Source organism: Pelobates fuscus, chromosome 9 (genome assembly GCF_036172605.1).
Source record: "Pelobates fuscus isolate aPelFus1 chromosome 9, aPelFus1.pri, whole genome shotgun sequence".
Lineage (NCBI taxonomy): Eukaryota > Metazoa > Chordata > Amphibia > Anura > Pelobatidae > Pelobates > Pelobates fuscus.
Genome location: NC_086325.1, coordinates 53,180,050 through 53,197,344, shown reverse-complemented (window position 1 = coordinate 53,197,344; position 17,295 = coordinate 53,180,050). Strand labels below are relative to the sequence as shown.

General features: G+C 39.2%; 1 protein-coding gene across 1 annotated transcript in view; it reads left to right on the top strand.

The window, feature by feature from the left end:
• Window positions 1-17,295, top strand: part of MTM1 (myotubularin 1) — an 86,847-nt gene that overhangs the window by 45,155 nt on the left and 24,397 nt on the right. The window contains exons 6-8 of the mRNA XM_063431974.1: window positions 1,279-1,380; window positions 14,409-14,492; window positions 15,604-15,753. Of these exons, the coding sequence (XP_063288044.1) occupies window positions 1,279-1,380; window positions 14,409-14,492; window positions 15,604-15,753 (336 nt within the window). The remainder of the gene's footprint in view (window positions 1-1,278; window positions 1,381-14,408; window positions 14,493-15,603; window positions 15,754-17,295) is intronic.

Below are 17,295 nucleotides of genomic sequence, written 5' to 3'. Positions count from 1 at the left end.
GATTAATTCTAACTCCACTCACATACTACACTGTAAACAGTTCCATCCACACACGCAAATCTACAAGGAGCCTGATTGTATGCACACAATCCCACAAGCAGCTTCCCCACACATGTAATACCACATACAGCCTCCTTACACAAACAATCGTAATTATTACAATAACTTGTATAGCACCAACATATTCTGCAACCTAGTACAATAGGTAAAACAAGACCAATTCATTCTAACTCAGCACATTGACATACAGCAGTCATGTCCAAATTCCGGCCGGTGGGCCGTTTGCGGCTCGCTTTCCGGTTTAATACGGCCGCACAGTTAATTTGCCAAATCTATCTGTTGTGGCCCCGAGTGAATCCCCGAGCGCCGCTCAGGATCTCTGGATCTTTGAACACCGCGGTCCTGAGCGGCGCTCTGGGATTCACTGGGGGCCAAGAGATCGTGAGCATGCAGACGAATGTGCAGTGACCTCATCTACGTTTTCGCAGTCTCTTGGACATCGCGGGATTCGCAGGATTTGGTGCGCGTGATCACGGGTTTTGGTTCCTTCTCCCTGCTGGGACAGAAAGAAAGAATGGACAGGGTAAAGAGAGACAGGGTAAAGAGCCCTTAACTGTTAATCTGGCCCTGTTCGGAGGCATTCTCACACAGCCATTATGCATGCTGGGCAGCGTGCACGTAATATCTGTGTGAGAGCGCACAAAGACCTTGCATCAGGAGGGGGCCCTTGATCCTCTATTGCCCGAGGGCCCTGTGAGTTCTCAGTCCGTCCCTGAGTATAGCAAAGTATTTATTTTGTGTAGGTTTGTAGAAATTGATATAATCTTTTTGTATAGTGATCACAAGTTCCATTATTTGGGATGACTGTGGCAAATAAATTGGCTTCATTAAAAATCACTGCTTCTCTGTGCAATCATTTTATATAAAGCATCCCTCCTTAAAAAGAGTTATGTATCCATACTTTGAATTCTGAGCTGGAGGTTGTATATCTTTCTCCAGTGCATAGTGCTCTTTTGTATTTTGTGAAAGGACCATAACTTAATACTTAATAGTCTTTTGGACTCTACTAGACTTGCTTGCATGCTTTAAATCAGTCTATTCAAGCTAATCTGTGAATCGCTCTGCTTCATGCAACGCGAGGCTAGGCTGTGACTTGCGAATCTACTTTTCGAATGTTACACCTTTGTTCAAGTTCCCTAGAAACAGTCAGATCTAATTTTGCTGAACCTCTCTCTGTTGTAGAATTTATTTAATAATGTGTGTGGTTTATTCACCCAGGACATGAGAAATCTGCGATTTGCTCTGAAGCAAGAAGTGCACAGCAGAAAGCAGATATTTGAAGATCTCACAAAGTATGCTTTTTCCCAGTCATACGGCTTGGTAAGAACATTTCATGGGTGTTTAGAAATGTCTAATTTCAATATATTGCCTTTTTTTGTCCTTTGTATCCATGATACAGGAGCAGTCTTATATAGAGAAAGCTGTTCAGTTAATACTGCATTTGTTGAGTTTTTTTTCCCCTCCTGAACACTGCTGTATAAGCTACAGAAAAGTAATTGTGTTTATATATTCATAAATTAATACTGCAATAATGTTAGGTATATACTATCAACACTGAGTCTTTATTTTCTTAAAATACCTGCTTAACAAATATCTAGGTCATAAGATGTAAATTTTGTATGTAGCCTCCTAAGATATGTCGCAGTACTTTGGTGCTTAGATGATAAGGGCCTAGCCCACCTCCCCACCTCCCTGCAGTCACCATGGTTAGGGATAATACCTGCAGAGAGCCTGATTCTATTATACTCTTATAGCTGTTACCCGAACAGTTTAGAACATTAAGGCTTATTGTGATATTCTGGCTGATCTTCCTTTACAGTTAAACCTTGAGAGAGCTTGGCTAGCCCACTCCAGCATTCTCGGACAACCATTGCCATCCAGATTAGCCTAAAAAAACGAATCTCAGACATTCATTTACTAACTAATCATAGGTATTGAATATGAACCTACATAAAATCCAAATGTGTGTCTAGAATAAATAAAGTAATATGTATGTGGATAAATCTAATGTGACAAACCCAGTGCAGTATTCTAACCTAATTTAAAGGGTTATTCCATTCATTATTACTACTACAGCACACAATATTGGTTGTGATGGTGGGGAGTACTCTGGTGCAATTTCCTGGTAATGGGACAAACCGTTTTGCATCTGTTTGCCCTGGTCTTCTGTGAAGCAGGGTTTAAGGCTTCTGCAGCTCTGCAGGTGTTGAATGTTAATTGTCATTCATCTCAAGTGGTCTGAGAGCAATAAATCTGTGATTTTTTTAAACCCTGCAACGTATCCATGTAGAAACTGCAGTGTTTCCAGACAGCCACCAGACGCTCTTCCCCTCCTACAACTGAGTAAAACAAGTTCACGTGATCAAATCACTCTCCTAGAAAGCATTCGATTGGCGCAGTGTGGCCTTTAACGCTCATGCTCATATGCTTTCCAGTGTTTTGCTTTAGTGGCAAGTAAAACTCGCCATTCAAACACTCGCAGGCACATTTGTATTCCCAGCGCTATAGCATGCCTTTTAAGGGTTGGAGAATATTTTGCGTGGCAAAAGAAATGCAGCCATGGTGTCTCAAAACATTTTATAATTGGATGTTTGTTCAGACCCTTCCAAACATTTTTTTTTTTAAATATTTTCTAGAAAGTCTAGGATGTTCCATTGGAGAAAATGGATCAATGTCCATTTTAGAGTAACAAAGTGTCTCATGGACATGTCTAAGCTTTGTGGTTGGAGGTAATATATCCATTTTCTGTCAGCCACCATGTCTTGTTCTTTTCATACTCTATTTTCTGCACAAAGTTGGTAAGATGCCACACACATATATTTAAATGGACTTTCCTTGCAACAATAAAATTAGTGCAAGAAGAAATTTGACGTGTGGTTTGCCGTTGGTCGTGTTAGGTTAGACAAGCAAGCATTTTGTCATTCATTTTTCAGTTAAAGTTTGGCTGCTGTTTGATTTCAGAATAGAATATAATTTGAGATGGTTTGCTCTGTATAAGTAGCTGATATTGCTTCATCGCAGCTTTGTGGCAGTACCAGGGCTAATTTATCTTTTCCTTAGGTTGTCATCAGGTAGGGCATTTTTAATTCAACCACATTTGTGATTTAAAATTGTTGGAACTTGGTAGAAGTTGGAACGAAGTGTAAAAAGCTTATTGTATAGGATGGTTCCCAGAATTTCAGATAATTGTAATGGTATAAGGCAGCCAAATCTTCTTTTCCATGATCACAACTATTCACAACTTTTATGATGACATCCTGGCCCAAAATGAACAGACAAATGGCCGCATATTCCTCATTTATTTTTATTTTGCTCTATGATGGCTAGCCCTCGAAATCCGTACAAGAGTTAGATCTTCACATAAAAGGCATTTATCTGCATCAATTTCTTTATTAGAGCGCTTGTTTTAAACTAGTTTTAACTGGAGGTGATCTTGAACATGTCTGCCTGAAGATTGTCTTAAAGGTATACTATAGGCACCAAAATAAATTTAGGTTGATGAAGCAGTTTTGGTGTTTAGATAATGGCCCTGCAGTCTAACCGCTCAATTCTTTACCATTCATGTGTAAAATGACTTTTGTTTCTGTTTATTCAGTGCTAGCCACATCTCCCCTGGTTGTGACTCACACAGCCTACATCAAGGTTTAATTTTCAATCAGATGGTAACTTACTTTAGACGTTTCATTTTCTCTGTAAATTGAGCTTTACTTACACACGAGAGGCTCCTGCAGGGTTTATAGTAGGTTATTAAAAAGAGCAGACGATAAGGAATTCTAAATTAAACAGACTGTGCTATAAATTAAGTGTAAACATTAGATTTCTCTTTACAGGAAATGTTTAGGAAGGCTGTGCAAGTCACATTCAGAGAGTTGTAACTAGGGCTGTATAAACAAAGTGATTTAACTCCTAATGAAAGAATTGAACAGTAAGACTGCATGGGCATGATCAGGATACCAAAACTGCTTCACTAAGCTAAAGTTGTCTTATTGCCTATAGCAGGGGTTCTCAAACTGTGGCCCTCCAGATGTTGCTGAACTAAAACTCCCATGATTCTTTGAATTACATAGATAGCCAGAGAATCATGGGAGTTGTAGTTCAGCAACATCTGGGGGCGGAGTTTGAGGACCCCTGGCCTATAGTGTCCCTGTAAGGCGGAAGAGGCTAAAAATCCAAAGCATTACTGGAACTTTAGTTTTAAACAGGCATAGTTTGGCTACCCTTGTTCTAAAGTGTTTGTGGCTCTCCAATAATCATCCTTTTTTTTTTCCCAGACGACATGCATTGTAAGTATCTTAAAGCGGCACTCTTTCAGTCTGGGGACCTTTTCAGAATTTGTATATGAATTCAGTGAAATTCCAACAGTCAAAATGAGTATTCCATGAAGATTTTACCTTTTATGAAACACTCATTTGTCGAGTTGGGGGTTAAAGTGTTGCTTTAAAAGTAATGCAGCTCAACCCCCTTCTAAATATTACCTTTGCTAATTCTTGAGATGGTGGATTATTTAGTATTTGAAGACACTGGCCCTAAAATAAATAAAGTTGTTTTTTCATTGTCTTCCTATTGCAGTTTCTGGCCCATTGAGTGCCCTTTCTCATCAGTATTTTCACTAAACATTGGACAGGATAAAAAGGGGCTAAATTGTCCCTTTAACCGCAATCCGCAAGGAGGAAAAAAAACTTTTCACTTTGACACTTTGCTGATAGGTGTGTGCTTGAACCATTGTGTAGCACAATTGACCTTTGTTGTTTGTGATGATCTGTCTGGGAAAGGAAACACACGCCAATATTTGCAGTCTCAGCGTTTTGTTGTTGTTATGTTTTTATTTTATTTTATTTTTTTTATCTTTTGTGAGCATTTTGGAAATTTTACAGCATAGAAATGACAATAAAATCCGTATGATTCCACTGAATATTTTCTCAATAAGCAGAAAAGGTAATATCTCTGAAATCATGGCAGTGATGGTTTCTTTAATATGGTGTGACGACATCTTTTGGGACTTTCATCCAGTCTGTATGCCACCAGTCATTTGTGCCCATTTTAGTGTATATATTTGGAATCCTATAGTAGCCATGATATTTGAATTAGAATTCTAAACCTACATAAGTGTCAATTCAGATTGTTTCCTGCTGGGAGTGGGAAATTGTTAAAATTCATATAGTATACTTCGTGCAACATTTTCCTCCTGTATTCCATTTTTTTGCTCGGCTAAATAGTTATTTATTACTGTACCACTTGCTTCTACCGTGGACCTAATGTAAAAATCAGATTGCATAACCACATTCCTCTAGACTTTTTATAATTTCCGTGTCTGTGCCGCCTTGTGCCAAGAAACAGCAGTCCCCATAGATCAGTTATGTGCCTAGCTAAATAAACATCTCTTCCTCGAACAGGTTTTTGCTGATGAACTGTGCTGAATTGTTGATGTGAATAACCTTGTGCTGTATCTTCCTGGTTGACCAAGACAAATGGCTTTTCTCTTTCAGTTCAGCTTGCTCTTTCATTATGTCCTGACTCCTATTTTCAGTTAACGCTCTAGAAACGTTCTTGCGTATACGGTTTCGGAGCAAGATGATATATTTCTATAGGAGTCGATCAGAAGGGCTTATCCGTAATGAGTCTATCCTTTAGTGCTTTGTTTACAACATATTCCAGGCAGATTTCTTCTTTTTTATATTATTTATTTTATTAGACGGTCAGGGAATAAAGTTGCTGGGTAATGTTTTGTGACTTGTCAAATTCTTTGGTGGCCACTGAATGACAATTGCAATCTAAAAATTGATGGAAAAACTAAATCTTGACATTTGGTAGGCCACGGCCGCTACATATATTGCAAAGTGCTCTGGTAATCATGTTGGTCTAAGCCAGGGGTAGGCAACCTTCGGCTCTACAGATGTTGTGGACTACATCTCCCTTGATGCTTTGCCAGCAATATGGCTGTAAAAGCATTATGGGAGATGTAGTCCAAAACATCTGTAGAGCTGAAGGTTGCCTACCCCTGGTCTAAGCATTTGTGACCATTGTGAATCTAAAAGCAGTCAGCTGACACTGTCAATCACAGCCTAACATTGCTGCGCAAGTTAATTCTTCTTCATTAGCCCAAGCAGCACTGAGAAGATGGGCTTCTGGCCCAAACATTAAAAACGGTTTACTGAATGAAACGAGGGGTCTCCAGACACTATAGCCATTTCAATTGGGTGAAGCAGTTATGGTGCCAACAGTGTCACTTTTTAAAGAACACTTCAGCTTGCTGATGTGCTTTTTGTGTCTGGAGTATGTCATTTTTTATTTGTATTTTTTATATATACAGGCATACATCACTTTTAAGTAAACAATGGGACCAGAGTATGAATGTAAAACAAAAATGTACTTAAAGTGAAGCAATACCTCTTTTCACTTCCGCATGCACTGCAATGCAATAGTAATTTACAGGCATAACTGATACTGCAACTGCAGGTTTCCAATTATTTATTTAGTGATTTCCAGTGGGCTTTTATTCAGTTAAAACAAACTGTAAAAAAATAAAAAAAATAAAAAAATAAAAAATCTTATTCCAGATTGTATCATTTATCTTTAATGTTTTACTCATCTGACAACCTTAAACTGGGAGTAAAAGTAAAACAAATCTGCCCATTGGGCCATTTTCTGTCAATACAGTGCTAATTTGCACACTTTTTTTTTTTTTTTTTTTTTAGAAACACCTCTTCATCGCTTTAAGCATTTATGGTTTAACTTTGAATCCTCAGAATTGAGGCTAAGCTGCTAAATCATAGTTATAGAAAATGGCAGGGTGTAAACCCTTTTGCTGAATGGCAGCCAATTGCAGAATATGGACAATGTATGGGCAATAAATATATATATATGTATGTGTGTGTGTTCAGTTAGGAGTAGACATTATAAATTTGAGATGATTAACCTGTGCCATGTCAGAAGATGTGAAAGGTTCTTGCCCCAATGACATTGAACTGAGCTGCTCCGGCGAGAATAGAACCTTCCATTTCCTATTCACTCGCAAACCGAAAAGGCGCAGGAATGTCTGTACTCGTGAGGCACCTTTTAAGTACACTCACGGGTATGTCTGTACTCGCGAGTGTATGTAAAGTGAGTGTATGTAAAGCGGGGTATGCCTGTACAGTAGGACTCGAGACTCGCTCCACTAGCATTCCTAAAAGTTACTCATCACTGCATGTCTAAAGGTTTAATGTCTCAATAACCAGAGATTAATTTCTACTTGCTGGGGTCTAGTGGAAGAACAGAAATTTTAAACCCTGCTGTTGTATAACAGCAAAATAAAGATAAAATAAAATACTGCTCAAATATCTGATGCATTGCCAATGGAAACAAAACCACCAAGGCCATTAACAAGTTTAGATTGTGGTTTGGGTAGATTGTGAGAGTTCTGCTATGATCAGGAAACACGTGTTCTAAATGTAAAGTGCAAGCTGTCATGTTAGGATTAGGGGTTGTTTTCCTCCTAATGCTTTGTTTATTACAGAAATTATGCTTGTGAAAAAAATTGAGTAAATGTGTATTCTTTCGCCTTTTTTTCCCGTCTATTGGTCCTAATGCAACAAGACAGATTATAACTCATACTCTTAAAATACTGTTTAGTGTTTTTTTTATGTATTTATTTTATTTTAATGCTTTCTTTGTAATTGTATTGCCAGTTCCCAGATGGCCCTGCATGTGATGAATGAGTATATTCCCCCATTGTGTATGCTTACATTTCATGACTGTGTACTCTGCAGTCAGACGCTCAGGGACATTACATCAGTCTGTTGCTGTGGATAATACCATGAAAGAAAAGTAACATAATGGATGATAATAGTTCAGAACTCTGCAATTTATTTTATGCATCCTTCTAATTATTGCTTTGTCTGGTTTCTCGCATTTAAATATAGTTTTCCCTGAATTTTCTATGACCCGTGATAAACTTCCAAAAGCTGAAAGTCGGAGCTAGTCAGTCGCTCCAGCCTTATATTTACTCATGTTGTTTCAAAACCAATGAGTAAATGCATGGAGTGACATCGCTGCTTGATGTATCCAAGTGTTATGCAGCAGTGTTTGATAATGTACAAATTGGTGGCTAGACAGTTCTTATAGGAAGTGCGTCCTGCTTCTTGTGTTGTGTAGACAGCCACTGCAAAGAAATGGACCTCAACTTTTTCCCCCCACATGTCAATCAAACTGCATTCTAATGAATTTGCTAAAACTAGCTCTAGAATGGGAAATACACACCTGTATTTTTTTTGACCTTCCAGCTTTTTCTTGTCACAGTTCTTTAACAGAGTGAACAGCAAAGTAGATGTTGGTAAGATTTATCTTCACGTTCTCCTGAACAGTTATATAGAGCTGATGGTAGTAGACTTCCAATGCCATAGAAAAGAAAGTGTGTGTGTGTGTGTGTACGCACGCTTGCTCTGGCTCTTGACAAGTGTTTCTTGAGTAAAGCTTCACTGACCTAAACAACCAGGAAGTAATAAAACTGATTAAGAGAAAAATCAGAATGAGGGTCAGCGATAACACACCACAGGAAATATAATATATGAAGAAAATGTAGGCAGCGCACCTGTAGACAGAGGGGTCCCCTATTATCCCCTCCCAAATAATAAAACTGTTTGCCTGATTGACAGCCAGGGGGGTGTAACCAGGTTACAATGTAAAAGAGGACATGTGCTTCACACCTATAGCATTTTGTCAAGCTAAAGTCCTTTAGGGGTCTGGAGTGTCTTTTTAGCGACTTCTGTCTGTTTTCTTACCTACATCATAGGAGATGAATTTCCTAAGTTTAGACTGCATTTGATCAAGTAAGAAAAACAAAAAACTGCGTAGGGTGTTCTCAAGTGACAAGGCTTATATGGAGTTGTTGCTAACCTTCTTCTGCCAGTGACCTCATGACTTATTTTACAGTTGCAAGTTAAAGGGACTCTCCAGTGCCAGGAAAACCTATTTGTTTTCCTGGCACTGCAGGACCCCACAGTGCCCCTCCCACCTCCCATCTCAAGTTGCTGAAGGGGTTAAAACCCCTTCAGTAAATTACCGGAGTCCAGCGCCGATGTCCCTCGGTGCTTGGTCAGGCTCCGCCCACTTCCCTCCCCCGCCGACGTGAGCCGGTGGGGGAGACCTAATGCACATGTGCGGTAATGGCCACACATGTGCGGTAATGGCCACACATGCGCGGTAATGGCCGCACACGCGCATTAGACCTCACCATAGGAAAGCATTATTCAGTGCTTTCCTATGGGGTTTTCAGCGATGCTGGAGGTCCTACATAGCGTGAGGACGTCCAGTGTCGCTGAAAACACTTTTCGTGTTCTAAGAACACTGAAGTCCCTCTAGTGGCTGTCTGATAGACAGCCACTAGAGGAAGACTTAACCCTGCAAGATAATTTTTGCAGTTTATAAAAACTGCAATAATTACACTTGCAGGGTTAAGGGTGTTGGGAGTTGGCACCCAGACCACTCCAATTGGCAGAAGTGGTCTGGGTGCCTGGAGTGTCTCTTAAAAGGGACACTATAGTCACCAAAACAACTTTAGCTTAATGAAACCGTTTTGTTGTATAGATCATGTCCATGCAGTTTAGGTGCTCAAATCTGTTATTGAGGAGGTAAATCACTTTGTTTATGCAGCTATAGTGACACCTCCCTGCATGTGATCCACACAGCCGTCCTAAACTCTTCCTATAAAGAGTTATCTAATGTTTACACATCCTTTATTGCAAATTCTGTTTAATTTAGAATTTCGTATCTCCTACTCTCTTATCTCATTAAAGTAAGTTGTATCTGATTGGAAGTGAAACCATGTTTTTGTAACACCAGTGTTGGTAACACTCATGGGAGGTGTGGCTAGGGATGCATGGACAGAAACAAGTTATTTAACTCCTAAATGGCAGAAAATTGAGCATTAAAACTTCAGAGGCACAATCTAAACAGCAAAACTGCTTCATTAAGTTGAAGTTGTTTTGGTGACTGTAGTGTCCCTTTAAATATATGTGGCTATTTCCCATCGTTGACTATCTTGTATTGTATAAGCTTATGCCATGCATGCGTGATACAGCACTAATGTAGGAGTGATTTAAGCTTGCCTACATTAGTATGACAATTCTCCATAGATGCATGAGCATCACGTCACCCCTTAGACAGTGAATAATCTACTGTATCACTCTGTCACCCAGCCCAGTATGTTAATCAACAACCAAACAATGATGAGAGCTGTCAGCAAGCAAACTCCCATTGGTGATTGCGGCATGCGCAGGCTGACTGAGAGTGATAGGAGTGTGATTGCTGTCTGCATGTTCAGGTAATGCCAGATTTGTGTAGAAATTGTGTTGCTTTTTCAAAACTTCAAATGTACAGAATATTTGCTCTGGTTATTGGCAATCTCCCCGAAACACGACAGATAATCTGTATTGGCATTGGGTTCTGGAAAAACTATCAGTCGATCCCTATTAGAATGTCTTTATCAGCCTGGCTTAGAGACTCCTAATGTGCTGTGATCTAATTGAACGGTTTACTTTACCATACAGTATAAAGAAAAGCAGGAAAAGCGCATCAGTACCTGTTTTGATTGTGTTTTTGGCTGTGCATTGTATAGTTCAGTTAAATGACTACCATGTGAACCACACCAAAACATATGCACAATTAAAAAATAAATAAAAAAAATTGCTCCTGTTTAAAGATTTGCTTGACAAGGGATTGTGGTCAGAAACGGGGCTGGTATACACTATCTATGCGTGTATTGCAATTCATTGTTTTGTTAATAATGCTTCTGTAAACCGTATTGATTTGTTTTCTACATTAGTTATACTGAGCCTTTATCCATAGCACTTCACAAAGATTATTGATTATGCAGAGTCAGCATTGAGTACAATGAACAGGTGAAATCTGGCTTGATTAGAAAAAGATAGGCCTTCAATTTATTTCTATCCACTCTAAAAACAAATGTCCCCCCCCCCTCCCTCTTCTCGTCCCTTTTGTGTGCAACCCCTAAATTGGATAGGATAACTAAACTAGCAATAATAAATTACAAGCGGTGTGTAAGTAAAAGTAATGTTATTGCGCATTGTGATAGTTACTGATCGCTGCAAATCTGTCATTCAGATCTCCGCACTACATACGTTGTTCCGATTGCTCGCCTAATATGTGATCGTCTCTCTTGTGCTCTGATTACAAGGCTGTGTTCCTTCCTTTACGGGTATTACTTGGACGGCCTTGTTATGCTGTATTCTCTCCTGTGAAAATGTCACATATTTGTAGCAATTTTGCCAATTGGTAATTCGTGAGCACTAGAAATCTTGTTTAGCTAGTTAGTCTTGAACAGTGCAGACTCTCACAACAAAGCCTTTTTTTTTTTTTTTGCCTGTCAAGAATATGCTGTGAAATACATAGTGCTTTTTTCCCCTTTTTTTTTGTTTTTTCTCCTTTGGCAGTGCTCAACACGGTTTATTGAAAAGCCTGTGTCTTGTAACATTGTGGATCCTGATTTGTTGTCTAGAACTAATAGTCAGCAGTGAAGTCGGAACTGTGGAGGGGGGGGGGGGGGGAAGGATAACAGTTTTGTTTAAGTGTTTGTGCAGTGAAAGTGGCAGGCATTTCATTGAATAGAGAAGGTTAGTGATTTATAGCGCGGGGGGACAGATGAAGCCAGTCAGTTAGAAACAGAAAAACCTTTGTAAGCAAGGATCAGAGATTTTTGCAGGTGTTCCTTCAATGCTTCCTTTTGTTTTCATAGTTTGTGCTTGTGCTTTCCTGCAACGCCAATGCTATGATAGGGCTGGAGGAACATTTACTATATGCTTTAATCTCCAGGGTTCTATTGAATCCAACCAGCTGTAGTTCTGTGCTATTATTTAAGCTAATTGAATTGTTACATTACGGAGAAATTTGCATTATAAATGTAATGCCCGTTTTTTTTTTGTTTTTTTTATGAAACGCAGATTTAAGAACTTAGTATTTTTGATTATTTTTTTTTCCTTTGCTGTATTTTGTTTAATGATTGTATGTATCTATGTGATGCTTGATGAATGCCACATATAGTGACCCAGTTATGGCTTTTTATTTTACACTATAGTAAGAGGCAGCTTAAAGTGGTATTGTCTCCTTGGAAGGGGTAATGGCACATAGAGTACGAACTCTACTTTTTACAAGTGCCCATCTCCCAGTTGTTGCTCAATACTCATGACAAGACGGCCACTTGCAAAGATATAACCAAGTATTCCCTGGAGGATACTCACAGCTTCTGGCATGTTGCAGTACAAGGTTTCTCCAGGACGTTTGATCTCTGCTCTTATGTAAACATGTAATTGTCAAAAACTATGCTTTACATCAGGCTGTGAGTAAAACAATTGTATGTTTTTTTTGTAGTGAGGACCAGTAGAATTTCCCCCTCTTCTCCCCCTCCTTCCCCCTCCCAGAAATGAGTAAAACTTGTCAAAAAGAGTTGGTTAAATCTCTACGCCCATCCCTTCCTTCTCTTGTCAACTCCCTATTTTCTTAGCCTTATGGGAAAAATGGAGTTCGAGGTCATGAGTACAGTTACTTATAATGAAGCAGTTTAAGTGTATAGATCATACCCCTATGGTCTTACTGCTCATTTCTCTGCCATTCTGGTGGGGGGGAACAAAATATAAAGTCAACCAGATGACCACGTCATCTGCAGTCCCTGTCCTTTTGTCCCTGCAATGTAAATCAGTTCCTGTTAACACTACAGGGTTAAATCCACCCTTTAGTGGCTGTAATACTGGCAGCCACTAGAGGCACTTCCGTTGCACTGACTGCGGAAAGCTCTGTCCTGTGACGCTAAAACCAATAGGAAAGGTTTGTTTTTATTGTGTTCTGTTTCTCAAATTATTTAATGATAACACTAAGCAGCACTCATAGACTTGTAGCGTCACAACCTCTACACTGAGCTGTGCTGATTGTAGTGTTTAGAATTCTTCTTTAAAAGACTGCGGCATTGTTCCACTCATGCTGTTTCTTTCTCCTGGCCTCACATCTAGTAATGTTTGCTATGAATGCATTTATGCATGTACGGTTACCATGTTTTATTCATGGGTTTATTCTTTGTTTTGTAAAACATATCTCGTTATACAATATATATATATTTTTATATATATATATATATATATATATATATATATATATATATATATATATATATATATATATATATATATTTTTTTTTTGTCCCTCTTAGGCAAAACTTTATATGTTGATTTAATTAAGATCATACTGTGTAATAATGATCCAGAGTGTTATGACGCATCGACTCCTACAAAGGAGAAAATGGGCTGCATATTTGATAAAACAGCTGCAACATTTCCTTTGCATATTTTATTTTGTTATAGGAAAGTAACATAAGTACACATCCATTTCTTTTTAAGAGTTCTCATTAAAGAGCACTCACAACAAATTGGTGCTTAGAAAGATGTTCGATTCTTCTTACTTACTCTTAGAGTTAATAAAGGGCTAAACTGCTGTGAGTTGTGTAAGTTGCACTCCTTACAACAATGCACATCGGCCGAACTTTTTGTACTCTTCCTATTGCAGCAACGTGTTTTACAAGGTTTGTTCAACATACAAGTAACTGATATTTTGGGCATCCTGCGGATGACATTTGAGGAGACCCTTGCTCAGAAGGGCCCTTATTCTCATATAGTCCTTTCTGTGGGAAGTAATGTGTTTAGGTATGTCTCACAATTTGTACCCGGCTCAGTCAGTTACAAAGTTTGCTGAGTGGTGACACGCCATGACAATAACAATTTGTTTTGATGATGTGACTTATAAATCTCGTCAAACTGACTGTATGTGTTCTTGCATTTTGGCAGTTATAACAACGTAATAGGGACTGTATTTGAGTAAACGAGGAAAGTTAGGTTGTTTTGAAGCGGGAGATAATCCCAAACTGTGTAGTGCCATCAAATTGTTAAATTATGCAATTTTCAACTTTCTAATAAATCTGTGTTTTCTAATATATGTAATCTTCATTCCATTCTGTGTACTGACTTCACACTTTTAAAAATTAGATGTCTCTCTAAGTTCCATTACCAGTCATAATGTAAGTAAGGTACATTGTAAGCACCCTAACCACTTCAGGGTGTTCTACTGTGTATGGTTCCTGGATTTCCCTGCATGTCATCAAACATTAAGGCTCTTTGCTTGCGCTCTTTCCATTCTCTGCTCATGTTGAAGTGACCGTTTCTGCATTAGTAATCTCAATGTTGGGGAACTTTGTACATTATTTGTTGTCTAAGAGCAGCATCTGAGAGAACACTAGATACATAAATGTCAGTAAATATAACCCGTTTATTTGTATAAACTGAGATTGGTATTTCTCCCTCTCTCAACAGCTGTTTTTTGCATTTCAAAATGAAGAGAAGTTTCCAGAGAATTGCTGGTCAGTGTATGACCCAATGAATGAGTTTCGCAGACAGGTACGTGAACCTTATTTCTCAAAATAAAGATTGTGGACAAGCATGGGAAAATGTCAGAAACAAGGTCATGGCTTGGGCTTTTATTATATAAAAAATAAATCGTTAAATATTTATTTGTGTCTGAGTCCACCCCACCCCCCTGTGAATAATATGAAAGGGGTGGGGGAAGCTAGAATGCCAACCAGCAGTGTGTTTCATCATATAATCGTGTCACTCCGTGGTACATTATTAGTTGTGCTATAAGTATTCTATCCAAAGCAATGTCTAAACAGTCTCAAAATATAAATGGGTATCTTTTTGGAGCTTTATTTATTTTTATTTTTCTCAGCAATATTTTGCCAAACTGCTCCCCCTGGTGCAAAGGTGTCTCCTGCTTTTCTGAAGTGACGGGATGCATAATGCTGACCTGTTAATCATTATGGGAATTCTAGTTGTGCAACATCCACAGGGCTTCTTGTTGGCTAAGCTCATGCTCCATTGCCAGAGGGTGACCGTTTGATTGCTAATATGTGAACAAGAATTGTACTCTTAGTGGTTTTTACATTTCCTGATGTAGTCTCGGCCTTTCATAGTTTATTCATTTACAGATACTTCATAGCCACTTCATCAGTGTCATGCTGAGATACAAAGCATTAAGTGGTTCCAAATGATTTTCAGAAACCTTCCATGTTGTATGAGAGGGCTTTCCAGGCAAGGTGCCCAGGCCCAGCCCGCCAGCCCAATGACCACTCTGCTTTCCCTACATTTTTCATTTGTTTTGTAGTTAGAGGTTATATACATTTTTGTACCTGTGTTTACCGTCCACCTTATAGACTCAGACGTGTCCTTGTTTACAGGTGTCTGATGCACATTGTGTCTACTGGCAAACAAACCGCTAATGTCTTTGTTTCTTTTCACTTTATGTGTGGAATTCTTGATACGTGTGACCTTGATGTATTTTAGGATTTGATCACCACCAAGTGGTTAAATGGCCAAACTACAAGACTTGGAACAACCTTGAAATCTAAAAATTGGCAATAGTGTGTGAATTCTGTGTGTGTGTGTGTGTGTATGTTTATATATACTTGTTTGTTTTTGATTTAACCTTTTTATGTAACATAACCTTCTTCAGGGTCTGCCCAACAGTCAGTGGAGAATAACATTTATAAACAAGAATTATGAACTATGTGATACCTACCCACAACTCTTGGTGGTCCCGTATGATGCCAGTGATGATGATCTCAAAAAGGTTGCTGCTTTCAGATCCAGAAACAGAATTCCTGTAAGTACTTATTAGGAATGTTTGTTTTAACTCATGTTAACATGTGTTTGTGTATGTTAAAACTCCTTTCACCCTAGCATTTGTGAAAGCTATCCATTTTCCAGTAATGGTGGTTATACATTAGTATGGTGTCTGGCTAATTAAAGTAAACTTGAGACTGATCATTACACTTGATATAGCCTGCTTTGGGAATCTATCATAACTTGCAAGGTTGCCTCGTTGAAAACCTTTCTAGACCTTTATATTATATTTATATACGCTTATAACAGGGCTGCCCTTTGGGAGGGATCTCTGGCCCCAAGCGTGTAAGAGCTGTGTTCATGAGGCTCTCCTGTGTGCTGGGCAATACTCTTAGTATGACTGAATGACAGCAGCTTGATCATGGCTCCCACACTAGCAGGGCAGCAAGAGCAGTCAGACTGTGAGATGCACTGCTCTCCTGTTCTCCCAGCACTGGAAATCAGGGACAGCAGCCCAGAGCCTCTCACATCTCTCCTTCCTCATGCAAGTAGTAAAGTGATGTATACAACAGTTATGTATGTGTGTATTAGTGTTTGTCTGTGTTAGTATAGTGGAAGTGTGTTAATATAAATCTGTGTTGGTGTATGTTGTTGTGTCTATATATGTCTATAGAAGGGCGCCTGGGATTTGAAGCCCTTTAGCTAAAGGCAGGATGGGGGAACAATGGAGCCGGCCGGTCACCCTAAGGAGCGTGAAGGCGGCTGCCCTGGGGATCGTGCAGGTGGCGGGCTGGGGCAGCGCGCGATGTGTAATGATGCCGGGAGCCGAAATATGACGTTAATCCAGCCCCAGCATCACTGCAGACAGTGCGAGGGAGCAAAGAGGAGCTGCAGAATGTTCATTGCTCCCTCACAAACAGGAATAGCAGCCCACTGGACCCCAGGGAAAGTCCACTCGGCTCTCCCAAAGGCAAGGTGGATGGGTGGATTAAAATGGAAAATGATGTCCATTTGTGTGTGCGTGTATGTATGTGTGTGTATGTGTGTGTGTTTAGATACCTGCACCCCTCCGATCACGAGAGAGGTGTTTTTTTTTTTTTTTTTTTTTTTTTACATTCTTTATTTTATTTGTGCATGGAAATTCACATATAGCACACCGTGCCACAATAGCCAGAGTATGCAGAGTTGAACAAAGGTTTACGTTAGTTAGGCAGTGGAAAAAACTTTGCACATTTTTTAAATTTTTAATGCTTAACAACGAGTTATATCTAGGCTGATTGTTAATAAAAATAAGAAACTGGATTAGCGTAAGACAGGTTATAATGGTGATAGAGAACATTGCAGGCTAGTTGTTTAAGCTTACGTTACTATGTAATAGATATGCTAGTGATTAGCTGTATCTGGCTAAACATGCTGAATAGATCAATATAAGCTTCACGTGCTACTATCTAAGTTTCACAGGCTAGGAAGTCCTGCAGAGTGTAGCTTAGGCAGGCTAAGTAGACTGGTATTGCTAGAGAGACGAACCACAAGATGCCTTCATTGAACAGATTAGTAGATAGGGCAAAAAAGTAAAATAAAA